This window comes from Anolis carolinensis, unplaced genomic scaffold (assembly GCF_035594765.1).
Source record: "Anolis carolinensis isolate JA03-04 unplaced genomic scaffold, rAnoCar3.1.pri scaffold_12, whole genome shotgun sequence".
Taxonomy (NCBI): Eukaryota; Metazoa; Chordata; class Lepidosauria; order Squamata; family Dactyloidae; genus Anolis; species Anolis carolinensis.
Window position 1 is genome coordinate 19,824,121 of NW_026943823.1, and position 19,045 is coordinate 19,843,165.

General features: G+C 42.1%; 1 protein-coding gene across 1 annotated transcript in view; it reads right to left on the bottom strand.

The window, feature by feature from the left end:
• Positions 1-2,719: 2,719 nt before the first annotated feature.
• Positions 2,720-19,045, bottom strand: part of tbc1d8b (TBC1 domain family member 8B) — a 40,846-nt gene continuing 24,520 nt past the window's right edge. Inside the window, exons 13-21 of the mRNA XM_062963790.1 lie at positions 18,876-19,005; positions 17,987-18,085; positions 17,496-17,564; positions 14,447-14,687; positions 13,690-13,755; positions 13,452-13,535; positions 11,819-11,875; positions 10,410-10,507; positions 2,720-6,941 (exon numbers count right to left, since the gene is read on the bottom strand). Coding sequence (XP_062819860.1) covers positions 6,537-6,941; positions 10,410-10,507; positions 11,819-11,875; positions 13,452-13,535; positions 13,690-13,755; positions 14,447-14,687; positions 17,496-17,564; positions 17,987-18,085; positions 18,876-19,005 — 1,249 coding nt within the window. The 3' untranslated portion in view covers positions 2,720-6,536. The remainder of the gene's footprint in view (positions 6,942-10,409; positions 10,508-11,818; positions 11,876-13,451; positions 13,536-13,689; positions 13,756-14,446; positions 14,688-17,495; positions 17,565-17,986; positions 18,086-18,875; positions 19,006-19,045) is intronic.

The following is a 19,045-nucleotide window of genomic DNA, read 5'->3' on the forward strand; positions in this document are numbered from 1 at the left end:
TCGGCCTAGGACAAAACAACAAAACTACACATCCCAGAAACACTAAACTTGGCAGCACAACCCCTCATCCATGCCTCTACGTTCATACAACAGAAAGAAAAGAAAAATAAAGTCCTAATTAGATGGAGAGGAAGAATTGTTTTTATCCAATTGCTGCGTTAGAAGGCTAAGCTCTGCCCACTTGGTCTCATAGCAACCCACTCAGCCCAGGGGACAGGCAGAGTTAGGCCTCACTTAGGCCTCTTCCACACTGCCTATAAGATACAGATTATCTGATTTTAACTGGATTATATGGCAGTGTAGACTCAAGGCCCTTCCACAGAGCTACATAACCCATTTATAATGGACTTAATGTCAGGGGAAAACCTTTACCCTTTACCTTAACTACCACCAATTCCTCAATACTTTATTTCCCATACCACCAGACTTCACCACAGCAACACATGGCTGGGCACAGCTAGTATTTTATATATACATATAATATTGATAAAAATATTATAATGTTACACAATATAATACTAATAATAATACCATATAATAATATTAAATTATATGTTATATATTACATATAATATTACAGTACAGTGGTATAGTTCAATATATAGTAATATATAATGCTAATATTGTGCTATGCTAATAATATAATATATTGTTTGTACATACAGCTGCTCTGAGTCCCCTTTGGGGTGAGAAGGGTGGGATACAAATGTAGTAAATAAATAAATGAATAATTTTAGACTCAGGCTTGCCCCAAGTCTGACATGACTTGAAGGCACCCAACAACAACAACAATAACAACAATCCTAATTAACTTGACTATCTCATTGGGCAGAAGCAGGTCCACACTTTCCATTGAAATCCTGATAGATTTATGTTGGTTAAAATTGTTCTTATATTCAAATATTGTATTGTTCTTTCATTGTTGTTGTTTTTTGCACTACAAATAAGACGTGCAGTCTCAAGTCCCCAGGGCCAGATCAGCTACATCCAAGAGTATTGAAGGAACTAGCGGAAGTTATTTCAGAACCACTGGCAATCATCTTCGAGAGTTCTTGGAGAACAGGAGAAGTCCCAGCAGATTGGAGGAGGGCGAATGTGGTCCCTATCTTCAAGAAGGGAAAAAAGAACGACCCAAACAATTACCGTCCGGTCAGCCTCACATCAATACCAGGCAAGATTCTGGAAAAGATCATTAAGGAAGTGGTCTGCAAACACTTAGAAACAAATGCGGTCATTGCTAATAGTCAACACGGATTTACCAAAAACAAGTCATGCCAGACTAATCTGATCTCTTTTTTCGATAGAGTTACGAGTTGGGTCGATACAGGGAATGCCGTGGATGTAGCATATCTAGATTTCAGTAAGGCCTTCGACAAAGTCCCCCACGACCTTCTGGCAAACAAACTAGTAAAATGTGGGCTAGACAAAACTACGGTTAGGTGGATCTGTAATTGGCTAAGCGAACGAACCCAAAGGGTGCTCACCAATGCGTCGTCTTCATCATGGAAAGAAGTGACAAGTGGAGTGCCGCAGGGCTCCGTCCTGGGCCCGGTTCTGTTCAACATCTTTATTAACGACTTAGACGAAGGGTTAGAAGGCACGATCATCAAGTTTGCAGATGACACCAAACTCGGAGGGATAGCTAACACTCCAGAAGACAGGAGCAGAATTCAAAACGATCTTTACAGACTAGAGAGATGGGCCGAAACTAACAAAATGAAGTTCAACAGGGACAAATGCAAGATACTTCACTTCGGCAGAAAAAATGGAAATCAAAGATACAGAATGGGGGACGCCTGGCTTGACAGCAGTGTGTGCGAAAAAGATCTTGGAGTCCTCGTGGACAACAAGTTAAACATGAGCCTACAATGTGATGCGGCAGCTAAAAAAGCCAATGGGATTTTGGCCTGCATCAATAGGGGAATAACGTCTAGATCCAGGGAAGTCATGCTCCCCCTCTATTCTGCCTTGGTCAGACCACACCTGGAATACTGTGTCCAGTTTTGGGCACCGCAGATGAAGGGAGATGCTGACAAGCTGGAAAGCGTCCAGAGGAGGGCAACTAAAATGATTAAGGGTCTGGAGAACAAGCCCTATGAGGAGAGGCTTAAAGAGCTGGGCATGTTTAGCCTGCAGAAGAGAAGGCTGAGAGGAGACATGATAGCCATGTACAAATATGTGAGGGGAAGTCATAGGGAGGAGGGAGCAAGCTTATTTTCTGCTGCCCTGCAGACTAGGACACGGAACAATGGCTTCAAACTACAGGAAAGGAGATTCCACCTGAACATCAGGAAGAACTTCCTCACTGTGAGGGCTGTTCGGCAGTGGAACTCTCTCCCCCGGGCCGTGGTGGAGGCTCCTTCTTTGGAGGCTTTTAAGCAGAGGCTGGATGGCCATCTGTCGGGGGTGCTTTGAATGCGATTTCCTGCTTCTTAGCGGGGGGTTGGACTAGATGGCCCTTGAGGTCTCTTCCAACTCTACTATTCTATGATTCTATGATTCTAGTGTGCATAGAAATTTTTTCATTTTTTTTTTCAAATGATAATTTGGCCCCTCAACAGTCTGAAGGATTGTGGACCGGCCCGTTGCTTTAAAAATTTGAGGACCGCTGCCCTAAGCAATTAAAACACTTGAGTGAATTACATATGTACCAGTAATTCAAAATACACATCATAATAAAACATATGAAAGCTTACAGTAAGAAAGACAGAAAGCAATGGGTTTTTGTATCCTTCTGTTTTATTTATATATTGAAAAGTTTCCTGCAACTTTTTTATTTTTGTTTTGAAAAAAAGTATTTATTTATTTTAAACTTTGACTTAAAAAGCGGACATCAAAAGCAACCTGTAAACCAAACAAAGCCTAAGTTGTCTCAATATGTAACATTACTAGTCAAAAGTTCAATGTGTTCCAGATTTAGCACTATGTAGTGAACATTTTCTCTGGTTCTAACAGTGGGTTATCACACGAGGACCGAATAATATTTTCACCCCTGCTGTTCCTGTAGAATCAATACAGTTTGACACCACTTTAGCTGTCATGGCTTCATACTGTGGAATCAGGGAAGTTGTTTTGCAATCCAGATAAAACATTTTCATTTGATCTAGAATCGGCAAGCTTTACCAGCAAAGGCCCCATCTATACTTCCATATACAATCCAGATGAACTGGATTATGTGAGTCTACACTGCCATATAGTTCAAAGCAGATATTCTGGATTTTATATAGCAGTGTAGAAGGGGACAGAGACATTGGAGTACTAATATAAGCACAATTTCACTGAAAGCACTCATTCATGTGTGTGTGTGTATACATCTATCTATATATAAAAATGTAATGTGCTGTTTTATTATGGGGTAAACAGCAAAACCACTGGACCAAATCACACCAAATTTGGCCACAAAAGACATAGTTATCCTTCAAACAATATCCTTGCACTTTTACCCCAACTTTTTTTCCCTTTATGTTTTATCTCATGTATCACTCTTTTTTTATGTATCACTCTTAAAACCCCTAATAAAAATTAATTTTAAAAAAGACATAGTCCTCCAGTCTGTCTTTCAAACAAACAAAAAAAACCTCTAGAAAAATAAAGCCCAAATTAGAGGACAAGAAAGAGCCGTTTTCTCTTTTTAGAAATGGCTCAGAACGGTAGGCCCACTTCATATCCTAGCACTTAGGCCTCATCCACACTGCCTATAAAATACAGATTATCAGATTTGAACTGAATTATATGGCAGTGTAGACTCGGGTCCCTCTCACAAAGCTATATAACCCAGAATGCCAAGGCACATAATCCACAGTATCTGCTTTGAACTGGATTATCTTGAGTCCACACTGCCATCGAACCCAGTTCAGTGTGGATTTTATACATATAATCCAATTCTAAGCAGATGATATAAGATTAGAAATATAATATATAATATTTACTGTGGTATAATAATACAGAACAATATAATCTCTAAATTCTGGACGGTAAATAAAGAACAACACTCTGAAAACAGGGAAATTCCAGACAGGAAACAATCAGGGCCAGCTAACACCTCCCAACAAAGGATTCCCCCAGGCAAGAAGTATCCAGGCTTTGAAGCTGCAAGGCCATTAAATGCTAATAAAGGGGACTAATTGCAGTATTCATACTTGCCGCACCAAGACTATTAATTGCTATTCAACCTGGGCAACCAAGGATTCCACAAAGTAGAAAGCAGCCAGGCTTTTGAGCCACAAGATTATTCAGTGCAATTCACGCTCCCCTACAAAGGAAGTAGCCAGGCTTCAAAGTGGCTCTTTGATTGAAGGTGTTACTCCAGCTCGTCAAACAAGGATTCCCCCAGGTATAACACAGCCAGGCACTGAAGCTGCAAGGCTATTCAGTGCAATTCAACCAGACCAACAAAGGATTAACCTTGGTAAAAGGCAGCCAGGCTTTGAAGCAGCGATACCACTCTGTACTATTGAAGCTGATCAACCAAAGATTCCCTTAGGTAGCAAGCAGCCAGACTTTGAAGCAGCAAGGCTATTCATTGCAATTCAACCAGACCAACACAGGCTTTGAAGCAGTGATACCACTCTGTACTATTGAGGCTGACCAACCAAAGATTCCCCTAGCTAGCAAGCAGCCAGTCTTTGAAGCAGCGAGGCTATTCATTGCAATTCTAGTAGCCCAGAAAACCATTCCCCTAGAACGCAAGTACCCAGCCTTCCAAGCAGAAAGCCTATTCCATTGTATTCCAGCTCACCAAACATGAATTCCCGTAAGAAGAAAACAGGCAGGCTTTGAGGCTGCAAGGCTATTCACTGCTATTCCATCTGGCCAACAAATGATTCCCATAAGCCACAGCAATGCGTGGCCGGGCACAGCTAGTGTGTGTGTGTGTGTATGTGTGTGTGTGTGTGTGTGTGTGTGTGTGTGTATATATATATATATATATATGTAAACGTAAAGTTGACCAAAAACTGCTTTGTAACCCTTTTGCTACTAATGTTGGAGAGTTGTCCCCGGTCAAAGTAGTCCCTGATCAAGTGGTCCCTGGTCAAAAAAAGGTTTGGGAACCACTAGTATAGAAGCGTAATGCTCCTTGCATAATGCTCCTGCTCCTCGCTGATCCATGACTCTTTCTGTGCAAATAGAAGAAGATCCCAGTCCTCACGAACAAAGTAAATTAGGTCTATTCATTGTGTGTTAGCATGGCATTTGTGAAATCCCCGTCCCATCTTCTCTGCCTGGCCTACTTTCTAGGGTTGTTGTTACAAGGTATGCATGCCACCTTGAGTTTGTTGGAAGAAAGATGGGATATAAAGCTGGATGCTAACCAGCTGTGGCACAGCTGGTTAGTAGCCAGCTGCAATAAATCACTGCTGACTAAGAGGTCATGAGTTCGAACCAGCCCAGGTTGGATTGAGCACCCGACCATTAAAATAGCCTAGCTCATAGTTGACTTAAGCAACCAAAATATAGTTGCAGCTATCAAGGTGGCATAAGTTTTGGTTGTGCAGTTGCTATGAAAATGAAGTGTGTATAAGTATGAGCACCAATGGAAACTAGATGTAAGCAAAATGTTGTGACAACAAAACAAAACACCAAGAGCAGCTCTGCCCAGTCTGGTCCAGTGAGGTCTATATGCAGGAACTAAAAGTAATGTTGAATGCTGCGGTCCATTCCTAGATGACTTCTACATGGAGAGGAACCACACCACTATACTATGCCCACGCTTCACCTGCATAGATTTAGGAAGGAAAGCTTCCGTGTCACTGAGCTTCCATGAACTGCACCAAATTAAGGCAGAAGGATAAAATAAATAAATGCAGCCACGCAAAAATGATTTCTCAGAAAACACAACCCAAACCCTAAGCAGCAACCTAGGACTTTGTTGGTCAAGACGAGGCTGTTACGGGGTCAGAGCCTAGGAAACTTACTCCCAGAGGTCGGGGGTCTCCAGGGGTCGTAGTACAGAAAAGTAACTTCCTCAAGCTCTGGTTAGACATCATGCCAATAGGAAAGTAGCTACAGTTCCAAACTGGAATCTGTAACTTTTAAGGGTAATAGCCACATATCTTATTCATAATAATAACCTCACTCAACTGGCTACCCAAAGCATGACTCAGACCGACATTCAAAGTGAAAGAAGTGATTCTTTGGGGAATCGACCCAGGCTTATACTTGGGTGCGTGGACCTCGACACCACGTTTGAGGCAGGGAATGTGGCAGGCAGTACATTCAATGTGAGAAACACAGAACCGCAGCTTGGCAACGCAACCACCTGGAATATTCTGCAACTATATCCTCTTACTATTCCGGTCCAAGTCGCCATGCGCCAATTGCGTGCCTGAAGTCTCCAAGTGTACTGAAACGCAAAGCGCAAGTGCAACTGTGCAACAAAGCCAGACTTTACTCGACTCTGCCAAAAACATAAAATGACCCGTCGGACGGGGGGCTTTGAGCTAAATCCTCAAGACCAACCTCCCAGGAGGAAGTCAATGTACACTTCGCCTCTGCTTGGCCCTGAGCAGAGAACGGCGAGAGAAAGACCACCGGTGCTATACCCAGGCTCTGGCTTTTAACTGGGATGCTTTCGCGTCCTCCAGCTTGGCTTTGACGTCGACGGGCTTCTCGAAAAACTTCACCAAAGCCGGCTCGTTCATCAGGGAGGCCAGAATTTGCTCGAAAGCAAAGGACCACTCGCCGCTGCCGTTGCTTGAGCTCTGGGGCGCTGATGCGCTATCAGTCTGCGTGGGATGGTGCGCCTCCTGGGGTCTGTGGCCATCTTCCACGGGAGGAGTTGCGCTTTTGCCCGGCGAAGTGGGAGCCTGGAGTTTGCGGCCGACCTCCTCCATCCGCAGCAAAAGGCTGGTCACGGTGGCAATGGCGCGGTAGAGCAGCTCCTCCTCTGGGTCGCCGTGGAACAAGTTATACAAAGTCTTTGAGAACTGGATAAACTGGGACTGGGGAGGGGAGAGAGAAGAAGCCCTACTGGTAAGACGTGGATTGGTGCTGAAATAAGGCACCTTAACACAATTAAAATAAGGCCTATATCACGGCTGGTGGGGACGAGAGACAGGGCCTTCTCGGTGGTGGCTCCCCGGCTGTGGAACTCCCTCCCCAGTGACATTCGGCAGGCCCCATCCCTTCTGGGGTTCAGAAAGAAACTGAAGACCTGGCTATGTACGCAGGCATTTGAAGAATAAGCATGTGTTGGCTTTGACGTGGTCTGAATTACGGCTCTTGTATAAGGTCTGGTGGATGAATGGCATAATTTATTTACAGTATTTATATTTATTTGCAGTATTTATATTCCGCCCTTCTTTCTCACCCCGAAGGGGACTCAGGGCGGATTACAATGAACACGTATATGGCAAACATTCAATGCCAACAGACAAACAACATACAGTATAGACAGACACAGAGGCATTTAACATTTTTCCAGCTTCACGATTCTGGCCACAGGGGGAGCTGTTGTTTCACCGTCTACTAGTGGCTGTACTTCCTCATTCCTTTCCACGTGTTTTGCTGGCAGTTTTTTATGGTGTTGTAAATTAGTTAAATTAGCCTCCCGCATAAAGTGTACCTAAATTTCCCTACTTGACAGATGCAACTGTCTTTCGGGGCTGCATAGGTCAACAGCAAGCCGGGCTATTTAATGGTCGGGGGCTTAACCAGACCCGGGCTTCGAACTCATGACCTCTTGGTCAGTAGTGATTTATTGCAGCTGGTTACTAGCCAGCTGCGCCACAGCCCGGCCCATAAGCACTTTGCATTGTTTTAAACTTTGTACATTGTATTTTATGACTGTTTTAACGTTTTATTTCATTGTATAACAGTGTAACGGCATCAATTGCCACTTGTAAGCCGCCCTGAGTCCCCTCGGGTGAGAAGGGCAGGGTATAAAAAATTGAAATAAATAAATTGAAATAATAAATATCAGCGGTCCCCAAACTACGCCACACATGCCTTTCCCACCGCCTCCCTCACCCGGGATGCACCTTCCAAAGCTTTGCTTGTTTATAATGATATTTTAATTATTTAATTAATAATTAATAATTAAGGGGTGCTTTGCTAGTGCTTTTGGTGCACAAAGGTAAAAGGGAATTGGACTAAATGGCCCAAGAGGTCTCTTCCAACCCTCTTTATTATTTTGATGATGATGGTTATCATTATTATTATTATTATTATTATTATTATTTACATTGAGGCTGTATTTGTTCCCTTTTTTTACTTCAAAATAAGATTTGTGTAGTGTGCACAAGAATTTGTTCATAGGTTTGTTTTGTTTTTTTAAAACTATAGTCCGGCCCTCCAACAGTCTGAGGGACCATGAACTGGCCCCCCGTTTAAAAAGTTTGGGGACCCCTGGCCTATATTATAGAAGAACTTTCCAAACTGTGTGTCGCAACACACAAATGAGAACACAAAGAGATATCTGAGTCTACATCAGGCATGGGCAAACTCAGGACCACGGGTCCTTTGGGGTTGTTCTTCCAGCCCCTTCTTCCCACAGGAAAGGAAGGCAGCAGAGCAGAAGGGAAGGGAAACGGGAAGGAGACCCACGAGTGAGCAAGTGCTGAAGCCACTGCCAAGCATTCCTTCGCTCTCATCCCATTTTCTCTCTCTTCCTCCCTTCCCTTGGGCCTTGCGTTCCCCTCTTCCTCCCTCTCCATATGGCTCACATGCTCTCTCTATTACCTGCTCCTTTCTTTCTCGCACTTTCTCTTCCTCCCTCTCTTGCTCGCTCCCTTCTTTCTCACACTTTCTACTTTCTCTCCCTCCTTTCTGCCTCTTCCTCCCTTTCCTTATGGCTCATGTGCTCTTATGGCCTATGTGCCGGTCCAACAATGAGGGAAATTAAGCAGTTGCTTGGGGCGCAAAACATACGGGGGCGCAGTCGAGACTGCTTTTTCTGTTGATTTGTTGTAAAACATGATGTTTTGGTGCTTAATTTGTAAAATCTTAATCTAATTTGATGTTTAATAGGCTTTCCCTTAATTCCTCCTTATTATCCAACATTTTCACTTATCCAACGCTTTTATTTTTCAGTGATTTTTAGGTTTTTTTTGGGGGGGGGGGAGGCGCCAAAATTCTGTTCGCCTACACTTGAAAAATACCTAGGGCCGGCTCTGTCTCTCGCCCCTCCTTTCTGCCTCATGCTCTCTTCCTCCTTCCCTTCTTCCTCACACTTTCTCTCCTTTCCTGCTTTGTGCTTCCTCTTCCTCCCTTTCCTTATGGCTCACACACTTTCTCTCTCACCCGCTCCTTTCTGCCTCACGCTCTCTTCCTCCTTCCCTTCTTCCTCACACTTTCTCTCCTTTCCTGCTTTGTGCTTCCTCTTCCTCCCTTTCCTTATGGCTCACACACTTTCTCTCTCACCCGCTCCTTTCTGCCTCACACTCTCTTCATCCTTCCCTTCTTCCTCGCACTTTCTCTCCTTCCTTTCTGCTTCGTGCTTCCTCTTCCTCCCTTTCCTCATGCCTCACGTGCTCTCTCTCTTTCCGTTAAAACTACAATACACTGTTAAAATACAAGCTAGCTACAAATGCGAGGCAGAATCTAATAATAATAATAATAATAATAATAATAATAATAATAATAATAATAATAAAAACAACAACTTTATTTTTATACCCCGCCTCTATCTCCCCAAAGGGGACTCAGGGCGGCTTACATGGGGCCAAGCCCGAATAAAAACAATAGCAATATAAAACACAACAATAGACAAGAGACATGCACAATTATAAAAATTTAAACATTAGCCAATAAAAACAAATTACAAGAACTAATAAAAACATGGATTAAAACGGAGAGGTTGTAAAAGTAGACTGAGTAAGGTGCACCATATAAATATTGTAAACACGAGGTGACTGATAAAGTGCTGCAAATTCTTGGAAGTGCAAATTGGGATGGGAATAGACCCTGTGTCTTTATCAAGCTGACATAGGTAAAAAGTGCAAACCGGTACCAGAATGGTCACAGATACAGACTGCTATGGGGATGAGCAATCTTTATCTAAAGGCCTGAGTAAAGAGCCAGGTTTTCAAGCTCTTTCTGAATGCTACCAGGGTGGGAGCTTGCCTGATTTCCCTGGGGAGCGAGTTCCAGAGCCGGGGGGCCACCACGGAGAAGGCCCTCTCTCTCGTCCCCACCAACCGCGCTTGTGACGGAGGTGGGAGCGAGAGGAGGGCCTCCCCCGATGAACGAAGAGATCGTGCAGGTTCGTAGCGGGAGAGGCGATCACTAAGGTAGGAGGGTCCCAAACCGTTTGGCAACATAAACCTATTTAACATAAACCTATAATTGGCAACACAAACCTATTTAAAACACATCCATGTATTCAAAATGTTATTATTGCTAGTTTTAGTATCATACTGTTCCCATTAGAAAACAAAACAGGAGAAGGTTCTCTCTCATCGGAATCTTACCTGGCCCATTCGGGGCAGGTCTTTAATGCTTTCTTCCTTCTTAAGCAGTTCATCTTGCCACTGCTTCAAATAGGCCTGGATATCAACTTTCTCTTTCCCTGTTTGGGAGACAATATATAAAGATAAAGGTTTCTCCTGACGTTAAGTCCAGTCATGTCTGACTCTGGAGGCTGATGCTCATCTCCATTTCTAAGACAAAGAGCCGGCGTTGTCCGTAGACTCCTCCAAGGTCATGTGGCCATAGGCATGACTGCATGGAGCACCGTTACCTTCCCGCCAGAGCGGTACCTATTGATCTACTCACATTTGCATGTTTTCAAACTGGAGCTTACAGTGGGCGCTCACTCCACTCCCTGGATTTGAACCTGGGACCTTTCAGTCTGCAGGTTCAGCAGCTCAGCGCTTTAACACACTGAGCCACCGGAGGACAATATATTACAGTAGAGTCTCACTTATCCAAGCCTCGCTTATCCAAGCCTCTGGATAATCCAAGCCATTTTTGTAGTCAATGTTTTCAATATATTGTGATATTTTGGTGCTAAATTCGTAAATACAGTAATTACAACATAACATGACTGCGTATTGAACTGCTTTTTCTGTCAAATTGGTTGTCTAACATGATGTTTTGGTGCTTAATTTGTAAAATCATAACCTAATTTGATGTTTAATAGGCTTTTCCTTAATCCCTCCTTATTATCCAAGATATTCGCTTATCCAAGCTTCTACCGGCCCGTTTAGCTTGGATAAGTGAGACTCTACTGTACTTTCAAAGAAAAGGCAAATCTATTTCCTCTAAAACCTGAGCCACCTCTTAACTGTTGCTTGTTTGTCTGACCATTTAATATCTCACAATTTCTCCCAGCCGCAGAATTTTTGAAGGAAAATGCAAGGTACAATTAAAATTTAATTTCAAAAACACTTTAAAATCATTAAACAAGCAATCCCACTTTAAAACGGTTTAAAACGCAGCATTAAGACGACAAAGGTCCAATACACTCCTTAACGATACCTTGCTGTTAAAGCCTATTAAAGTTTTAAAAAGAAAGAAGATGCTTGTCTGATCAGACTGAACTTATGTTTTCTAACCAAAAGAAAAATGTGTTGTTGATGGCTTTCATGGCCGGAATCACTAGGTTGCTGTGAGTTTTCTGGGCTGTATGGCAATGTCCCAGAAGCATTCTCTCCTGACGTTTTTCCCAAAACCACCATGTCAGACTACACAGAGAAGCCACTGAAATCCACAAGAAGCACATGGACAATTTCAACAGAAAGGAGGAAAACATGAAAATGAACAAAATCTGGCTCCCAGTATTTAAAAAACTCTAAAATCAGGACAGTAAATAAAGAACAATACTCTTAAAACAGGGGAATTCCAGACAGGAAAAAGGCATGAATCTGAATTATGTTACCTTTGTCTGGACTCGTCTTCAAGCCATCTGCATCCACACTGTCCCCAGGAGAAGAAACTAGGAGAGAAAAGAAGGAGAAGTGCTACACAAAAATAAATGGGCCACCAAGGAATGAGGAAGTGCCGTCACAGTGGATGATGAAGCAGCTGCTCCCCCCTGTGGCCGGAATCGAACATCCCCTCCGGAGAAGGTTAAATTGCCTCTGCGTCTGTCTCTGTCTTTGTTCTATGTGTATATGGCATTGAATGTTTGCCTTATATGTATACAATGTGATCCTCCCTGAGTCTCCTTCAAGGTGAGAAGGATAAATACTGTAAATAAATAAATAAATGAATAAATAATAAATAAGTCAGTGTAGTGTTGGGCTGGTTATCATCAGTGGAGAAAAACTTAAGGCACACGACAGCAACATGAAGCCACTTGTCTTTTCATCTTATTTAGGACTAGCTCAGGTACCTGGCAATGGCCCGGACGACGACGATGATGATGATGATAATAATAATAATACAACTTTATTTGAATCCCGCCCCATCTCCCAACAAGTTTCAGGGGGTTAACCTAGCACAATGATGGGCAACCTTTTGCACTTGGTGTGTCAAAATTCACCAAAAAACCTAGCATGACTTGGGTGGTGTGTCACTTCGAGAAAAAAACCATAATTTCGCAGTATATATAGTTTAAATAACAAAAAATATATAATTGTAATATAGAACTGTATTTAATAAATCAAAACTATTTACTACCATTATTTCCATGTACAAAAACATATGGTAACTCTTGCAGTTTCACAGATTTTTCTCTATTCTAGTTTCAATGTAGTCACGAATAATGAATAATATAATAATAATATAATAGTAATAATATGATAATATACTACAATAATAGAATAATAATAGATTGAATATATATATATATATAAATGTAATGTGCATAATTCCTATGGAGTAAACAACAAAACCACTTGACGAAATCATACCACATTTGGCCACAAAAGACATAGTCATCCAATCAATCTGCATGCGGCATCGTGTCAGCAAAAATGGCTAGGCGTGTCAGTGCTGACATGTGTGTCATAGGTTGACCATCACTGACCTAGCATGGTGTGAGTTGTAGTTCACCCACAACCTTATGCATTTTGTAAAATAAAATGCACAAATAACCCAAGCAACACCGGGTACCCAAGCTAGTAATAAACAATCCAATTAATAACATAATCAATTACACAATCAAAATTAACACAAGACAGATCAGCACATAAACCACTACTAAAACAATGAACAATTTAAACCACTGCTAACATCCAACCCATTGCATTACAACCTTTTTGTAATGTTATCTATTAGAAAAAAGGCACTATTTGTTTTTTGGATTTTATGAATGGAGCCATTAAGAAAATACATCAGGATGTGGGTAAACTACAACTCCCATCATCACTTGTCATTGCCCCTAAATTGCATCAAGAGTTAGTGGGGCCATGATGGGTATGAGTGCAAAGTTTGGTCCAGATCCATCACCAGTGGGGTTCACAGTGCTCTCTGAATGTGGGTGAACTACAACTCCCATCATCCCCCAAGCCCCCTCAGTGTTTTCTATTGGCCTGTGTGTGCTGTAAACAGAACCTGCCAAAGCTTACGGTTCAACTGGCTCAAATGGATCAGCTCTTCCTTCGACAGCTGAGCACCCTTAGAAGGGCTCAGGGACTCCACTTCGGTGAAAGCTGAAGGAAGGAAAACAGAACTGATTCTAGCTGAGGATTGTTATGATCGGAATATTCCCACCACCCTCCAAACTTGCATCGCATGTTCCCAAAGCCTTCCCAGCCATGGAGCAGGGTATAAATGTAACAGATGAAACAAACAATTCTGACTTACCTGGAGGTATGTGCAGTTTGAAAAGCAGCTTCAGCTTATGTGTAAAACTTCCATGATACATGATATCTGGGGAGAAGGAAAAAATAGTCAATGCGTTATTTATTTATTTATTTATTTACAGTAGAGTCTCACTTATCCAACATAAACGGGCCGGCAGAATGCTGGATAAGCGAATATGTTGGATAATAAGGAGGCATTAAGAAAAAGCCTATTAAACATCAAATTAGGTTATGATTTTACAAATGAAGCACCAAAACATCATGTTAGACAACAAATTTGGCAGAAAAAGTAGTTCAACACACATTAATTCTATGTAGTAATGACTGTATTTACGAATTTAGCATCAAAATATCACGATGTACTGAAAACATTGACTACAAAAATGCGTTGGATAATCCAGAACGTTGGATAAGTGAGACTCTACTGTATCTATTTTTATTTCTGAAATTTACCACCTTCGGCTTATACTGGAGTCAATGTTTTCCCAGTTTTTTTGTGGTAAAATTAGATGCCTCGTCTTATATTCGGGTTGGTTTATACTCGAGTATATACGGTAATTGCAGTAAATAGTCCTTCTCTAGGCTGGAGAGCTGCCTCTCAGCACAGACAACACCAGAGGAGACAGACGAACAGCTTGAGTTGATTTTAAGGTCATTTCTGGCCTTTCCCCCCTAATGTGAACAGGTCTGCAAGGAACCCAACATGAAGCCAAAAAAGAGCAAACAAAGCCTCCCTTGACAGTTTGTATATACTATACCAAGCGAGCTCGCAAACTCTTTGAAGTTAATAAGGCCATCTGAATTTTCGTCCAGCAGCCGGAAGGTCCACAGAGCGAGGGAGTCCCTGTTGGCACAACCTGCCCAAGGGCTCAGGAGGTGGAAGAGGACCCGAAACTGCTGGCAGTCGATGCGGTACTGGTCCAGGTAGGGCAGGCTGGGGTCATGGTGCTTCAGGGCTGGACTGCTCACGGTCCAGTAGCAAGAGAGGAAATGCTCTTTCTGCAGACAGAGAAACACAGGCAGAGGCTGCAGCAAAGGGATGACATGCTAAAGTAATGCATGTCCTCCTAAAATATTCATCGAACGAGGGAGGAAGACCTCAGCATCCAAAGACTTCACTGTTGGGCAAGTGGGATTATTTACAAAACACCCTCCCCATAAATATATCGGTCGCACTTCTCCTTCTTGATACTAACTTAGGGTCCTTCCCATCCCAAACTGACCTCCAATGAATTTGTAGCACTTTATTTGTTATCTTGAGTTTACAACTTATAACAAAGTGCGCTTTAGCTAGTCTATTACTCAACTTTGCTGTTTTATTGAGTGTGTTTTTATTTTCATAGGTTAATGTTTAATTGGTGTATGTTTTGTTTACTGATGTATTGTTTATTGTCACTGTTTTTATTTGATATTATCTGTGAGCCGCCCCGAGTCCCCTTCGGGGGAGATGGAGGCGGGGTATAAATAAACTTATTATTATTGGATGACACAGCAAACAAGATAGATATGCTGGATTTCGTATCACAAAATCACAAGTCAAACACTTCCCAAGTGTCTAGGACTGTGTGATGTATTTTCGGATGATGCGTGCAGATCCCAGTCGGGTGGCCTTTTGCAGTTGGCAGACTGTAATTTTGTCAATGTCTATTGTTTCCAAATGCTGGCTGAGATCTTTTGGCACGGCACCCAATGTGCCGATCACCACCGGGACCACCTGCACTGGTTTCTGCCAGAGTCTCTGAAGTTCAATGTTGAGGTCCTGATAGCGGCTGAGTTTTTCCTGTTGTTTTTCATCAATGCGACTGTCACCTGGGATGGCGACATCAATGATCCAAACCTTTTTCTTTTCCACAACTGTGATGTCTGGTGTGTTGTGTTCCAGAACTTTGTCAGTCTGGATTCGGAAGTCCCACAGTATCTTTGCGTGCTCATTTTTCAATACTTTTGCAGGTGGTTGTTGTTGTTAAATGTATAGCAGAGTAATTTATTAGCAACAGCGTGAATCAACACCAGTAGCCAAAAGTGATAAAAAGAACAAAAAACATAGAGAACAATGTTATCTCTTCCTTTGGAGGGTTTTCTTTGTAACAAAATAATATCATCGCACTATTTACAAAAAAAAATGTTTCCATAACAGAAGTAAAGTTCTTTATACTCCCTTCTTTGCTTCCACGCTGGATACTTTCTCATGCAGATAAACAGCTTCGCTCTCACAGAGCCTCCTCTCACACTGAACTTACACAGGAGCTTCACACAATAGCTTTACACACGGCAGCCTTCACACTGGAGCTTCACTTCTCTGATTTTCGTCTATGGTCGTTCCAAGTCTTTGATATCTTCTAGTGGTAATATGGTATAATGTGCATATTTTGAATAGTTGATTTTCCTTTCTCCGGTTCCCATGCCTCTTGCCTTTGAATCCCATCCTGTTTTGCCTACGATATGTTCAGCATACAAGTTAAATACACAGCTTGATAAACTGCAGCCTTGCCTGACCCCTTGTCATTTCAACAGGGGTGGAGTAAGGTCAACAGGGATGTAGGTACACATTAAAGCTATATCTACGTCCATCTACATCTAAGCTGCAGGTATAATTGGTTTTATTATTAATGCATATCTGTGCAACCTTCCACATCAAACAAAACATCCACTCGTCATCGTCATCTCACTCGTTCAGTCGTTTTACCTGAAAGTCTAAATGAATTCAGAAAGTTTATCTCTGAGTCATTGATTGCTATTTTTAGTGTAAGATTTTATTTTGTGTAATAACATTATATTGTTATGTATTATATGTATTACTAGCTGTGCCCAGCCACGCATTGCTGTGGCAAAGTATGGTGGTATGGAAATAAAGTATTGAGGATTTGGTGGTAGTTAAGTTAAAGGGTAAAGGTGTGGAGTCCAGATAATCCAGTTAAAGCAGATAATATAAGATTATATGGGTTATATAGCTGTGTGGAAGGGCCTTGAGTCTACACTGCCATCTAATCCAGTTAAAATCTGATAATCTGTATGTTATAGGCAATGTAGAAGAGGCCTAAGTGAGGCCTAACTCTGCCTGTCCTCTGGGTGAGTGGGTTGCTAGGAGGCCAAGTGGGCGGAGCTTAGCCTTCTAACTGGTAGCAATTGGATAAAAACAATTATTCCTCTCCCTCTAATTAGGACTTTATTTTTCTCTTCTTTTTGTTGTATCAACCTAGAGGCGTGGATGATGGGTTGTGTTGTCAATGTTTGAGGTTGTGGGGTGTTTAGTTTTGTTGTTTTGGCGGTCGCCAGGATTCCATCACTCTTTTATATATATAGATGTATTGTATGCTGTGTATTACTGTTGTAAACCACCCTGAGTCCCTTCTGGGAGATAAGGCGGTATATAAATAAAGTATTATTATTATTGTATTATTATTATTATTATTATTATTATTATTATTATTATTATTATTATTATTATTATTATTCACACATCAGGTCTTCTCACATGAGGCCCTTCTAACACTGAGGCCTTTCTAACACTGAGGCCTACCACACACTAAGGCCTCTCTCCCACCGAGGCCTCTCGCACACTGAAACCTACTAAGTTATAAGCAGACCTGCTTTTACTGAATGACACCTTTTACTGAGTGATGGCATACATTTAACTCTTTCAGTGCTTGACTCACATTTTTGTAATTAAAAATACTTAATTTTCAATATTTCTGACATTATCCGCGGTTATCGAGACCAAGGCAAAATGTCTTCATCTGGGACGATACTCATATTAAAACCAAGACCTGCTCGTCAGGGTGTTAAATGCAACCAACGTATTATTACCTTGAATATTTCATAAAGCTCCTCAAGGTTGCTGGGGCTGATTTTCACATCCTGCGAAACAACACGCAGCTGCAACGAAAGACAGAAATAAAGAAGACAATCAGGCTACAGTCACATGGTCTTAAAGGAAGGACAACTTAACCTTCCTTTTCTTTATCCCAATCCCCCCCAGATGTTCATCTTTTCTCTTGTTCCAGTGCTCAATTGTGAGTGCTTTGCTTACTCACCAAAACACTGCCATTCATACTGGAGGCAGACATTTGTGAAGTACACACACAACATATTTTAAGAAAACATCATCCTAGGGTCAGAATGTGACCCATCACAGAGCAGCTTAAGGAACACTGACCATTGGTGTATGGGAGTTACATTTCAACTTGCACTAAACTTAGATTGCTTCCGAAATGCTTGCTAATAAAGAGTGATTCAATTCACAAACAGCATTTCATGCCACGGCGAAAGGATAGCAGATGCTCTTGCTCACAACTCACCACATTTTGCTGCGTAGTGACTTCCAGGGTCTGGATGACATACAGCCGGTTCCGGCGGCGCATGCATTCAACTTCCTCAAATCGGATTTCACCATATTTCTAAGAGAAAAAGGGGAAGCTATCAGCACAGGCCACTGGATTGAGCAAGATGCTTTAGGGTGAAGCTAGTTCAAAATCATGGCAGGAATTAGAGTGTGGAGGGCAGAAAGGCAAATAGGGGCCAGGCTGTGGCGCAGGCTGGTTAGCAGCCAGCTGCAATAAATCACTCTGACCAAGAGGTCATGAGTTCGAGGCCAGCCTGTGTCGGAGTGAGCACCAGACAATTAAAATAAAAAATAGCCCGTTTGTAGTTGACCTAAGCAACCCGAAAGATAGCTGCATCTATCAAGTAGGAAATTTAGGTACCACTTATATGTGGGGAGGCTAATTTAAGACACCATAAAAATCATCCAGGCACCGTTGGAATGAGGAAGTTGCCATCGCAGTGGATGATGAAGCAGCTGCTTCCCCCTGTGGCCGGAATCAAACATACCCTCAGGAAGCTGGAGAAGATTTAAATTACCTCTGTGTCTGTGTCGGTCTCTGTTCTATGTTTATATGGCATTGAATGTTTGCCTTATATGTGTACAATGTGATCCGCCCTGAGTCCCCTTCGGGGTGAGAAAGAAGGGCGGAATATAAATACTGTAAATAAATAAATAAATAATGGCTAATCCAGGGGTGAGGAGTGTTGGAATTCAACCCCACACTGCCCAAGTCTGCAGTCCTCAATGAACAGTAGTTAGTTCAGTAGCTCTCAACCTGTGGGTCCCCAGGTGTCTTGGCCTACAACTCCCAGAAATCCCAACCAAAGCATCCCATTTCTTCATAGGCAGCAAATGATACATACCTCATTGGACTCTCGAATCAGATCTGTGATATCCACTTTAGGATGCTGACTTTTGGATTCGTTCACGCCAGAAGCCTGCTGCACCGCCGGAGGAAGAGGACTGTCCTTGTTGGTGACGCTGTCAAAAAACCTGCATTTAAATAATGGTAAAAGATGAAGACAGTTGATGG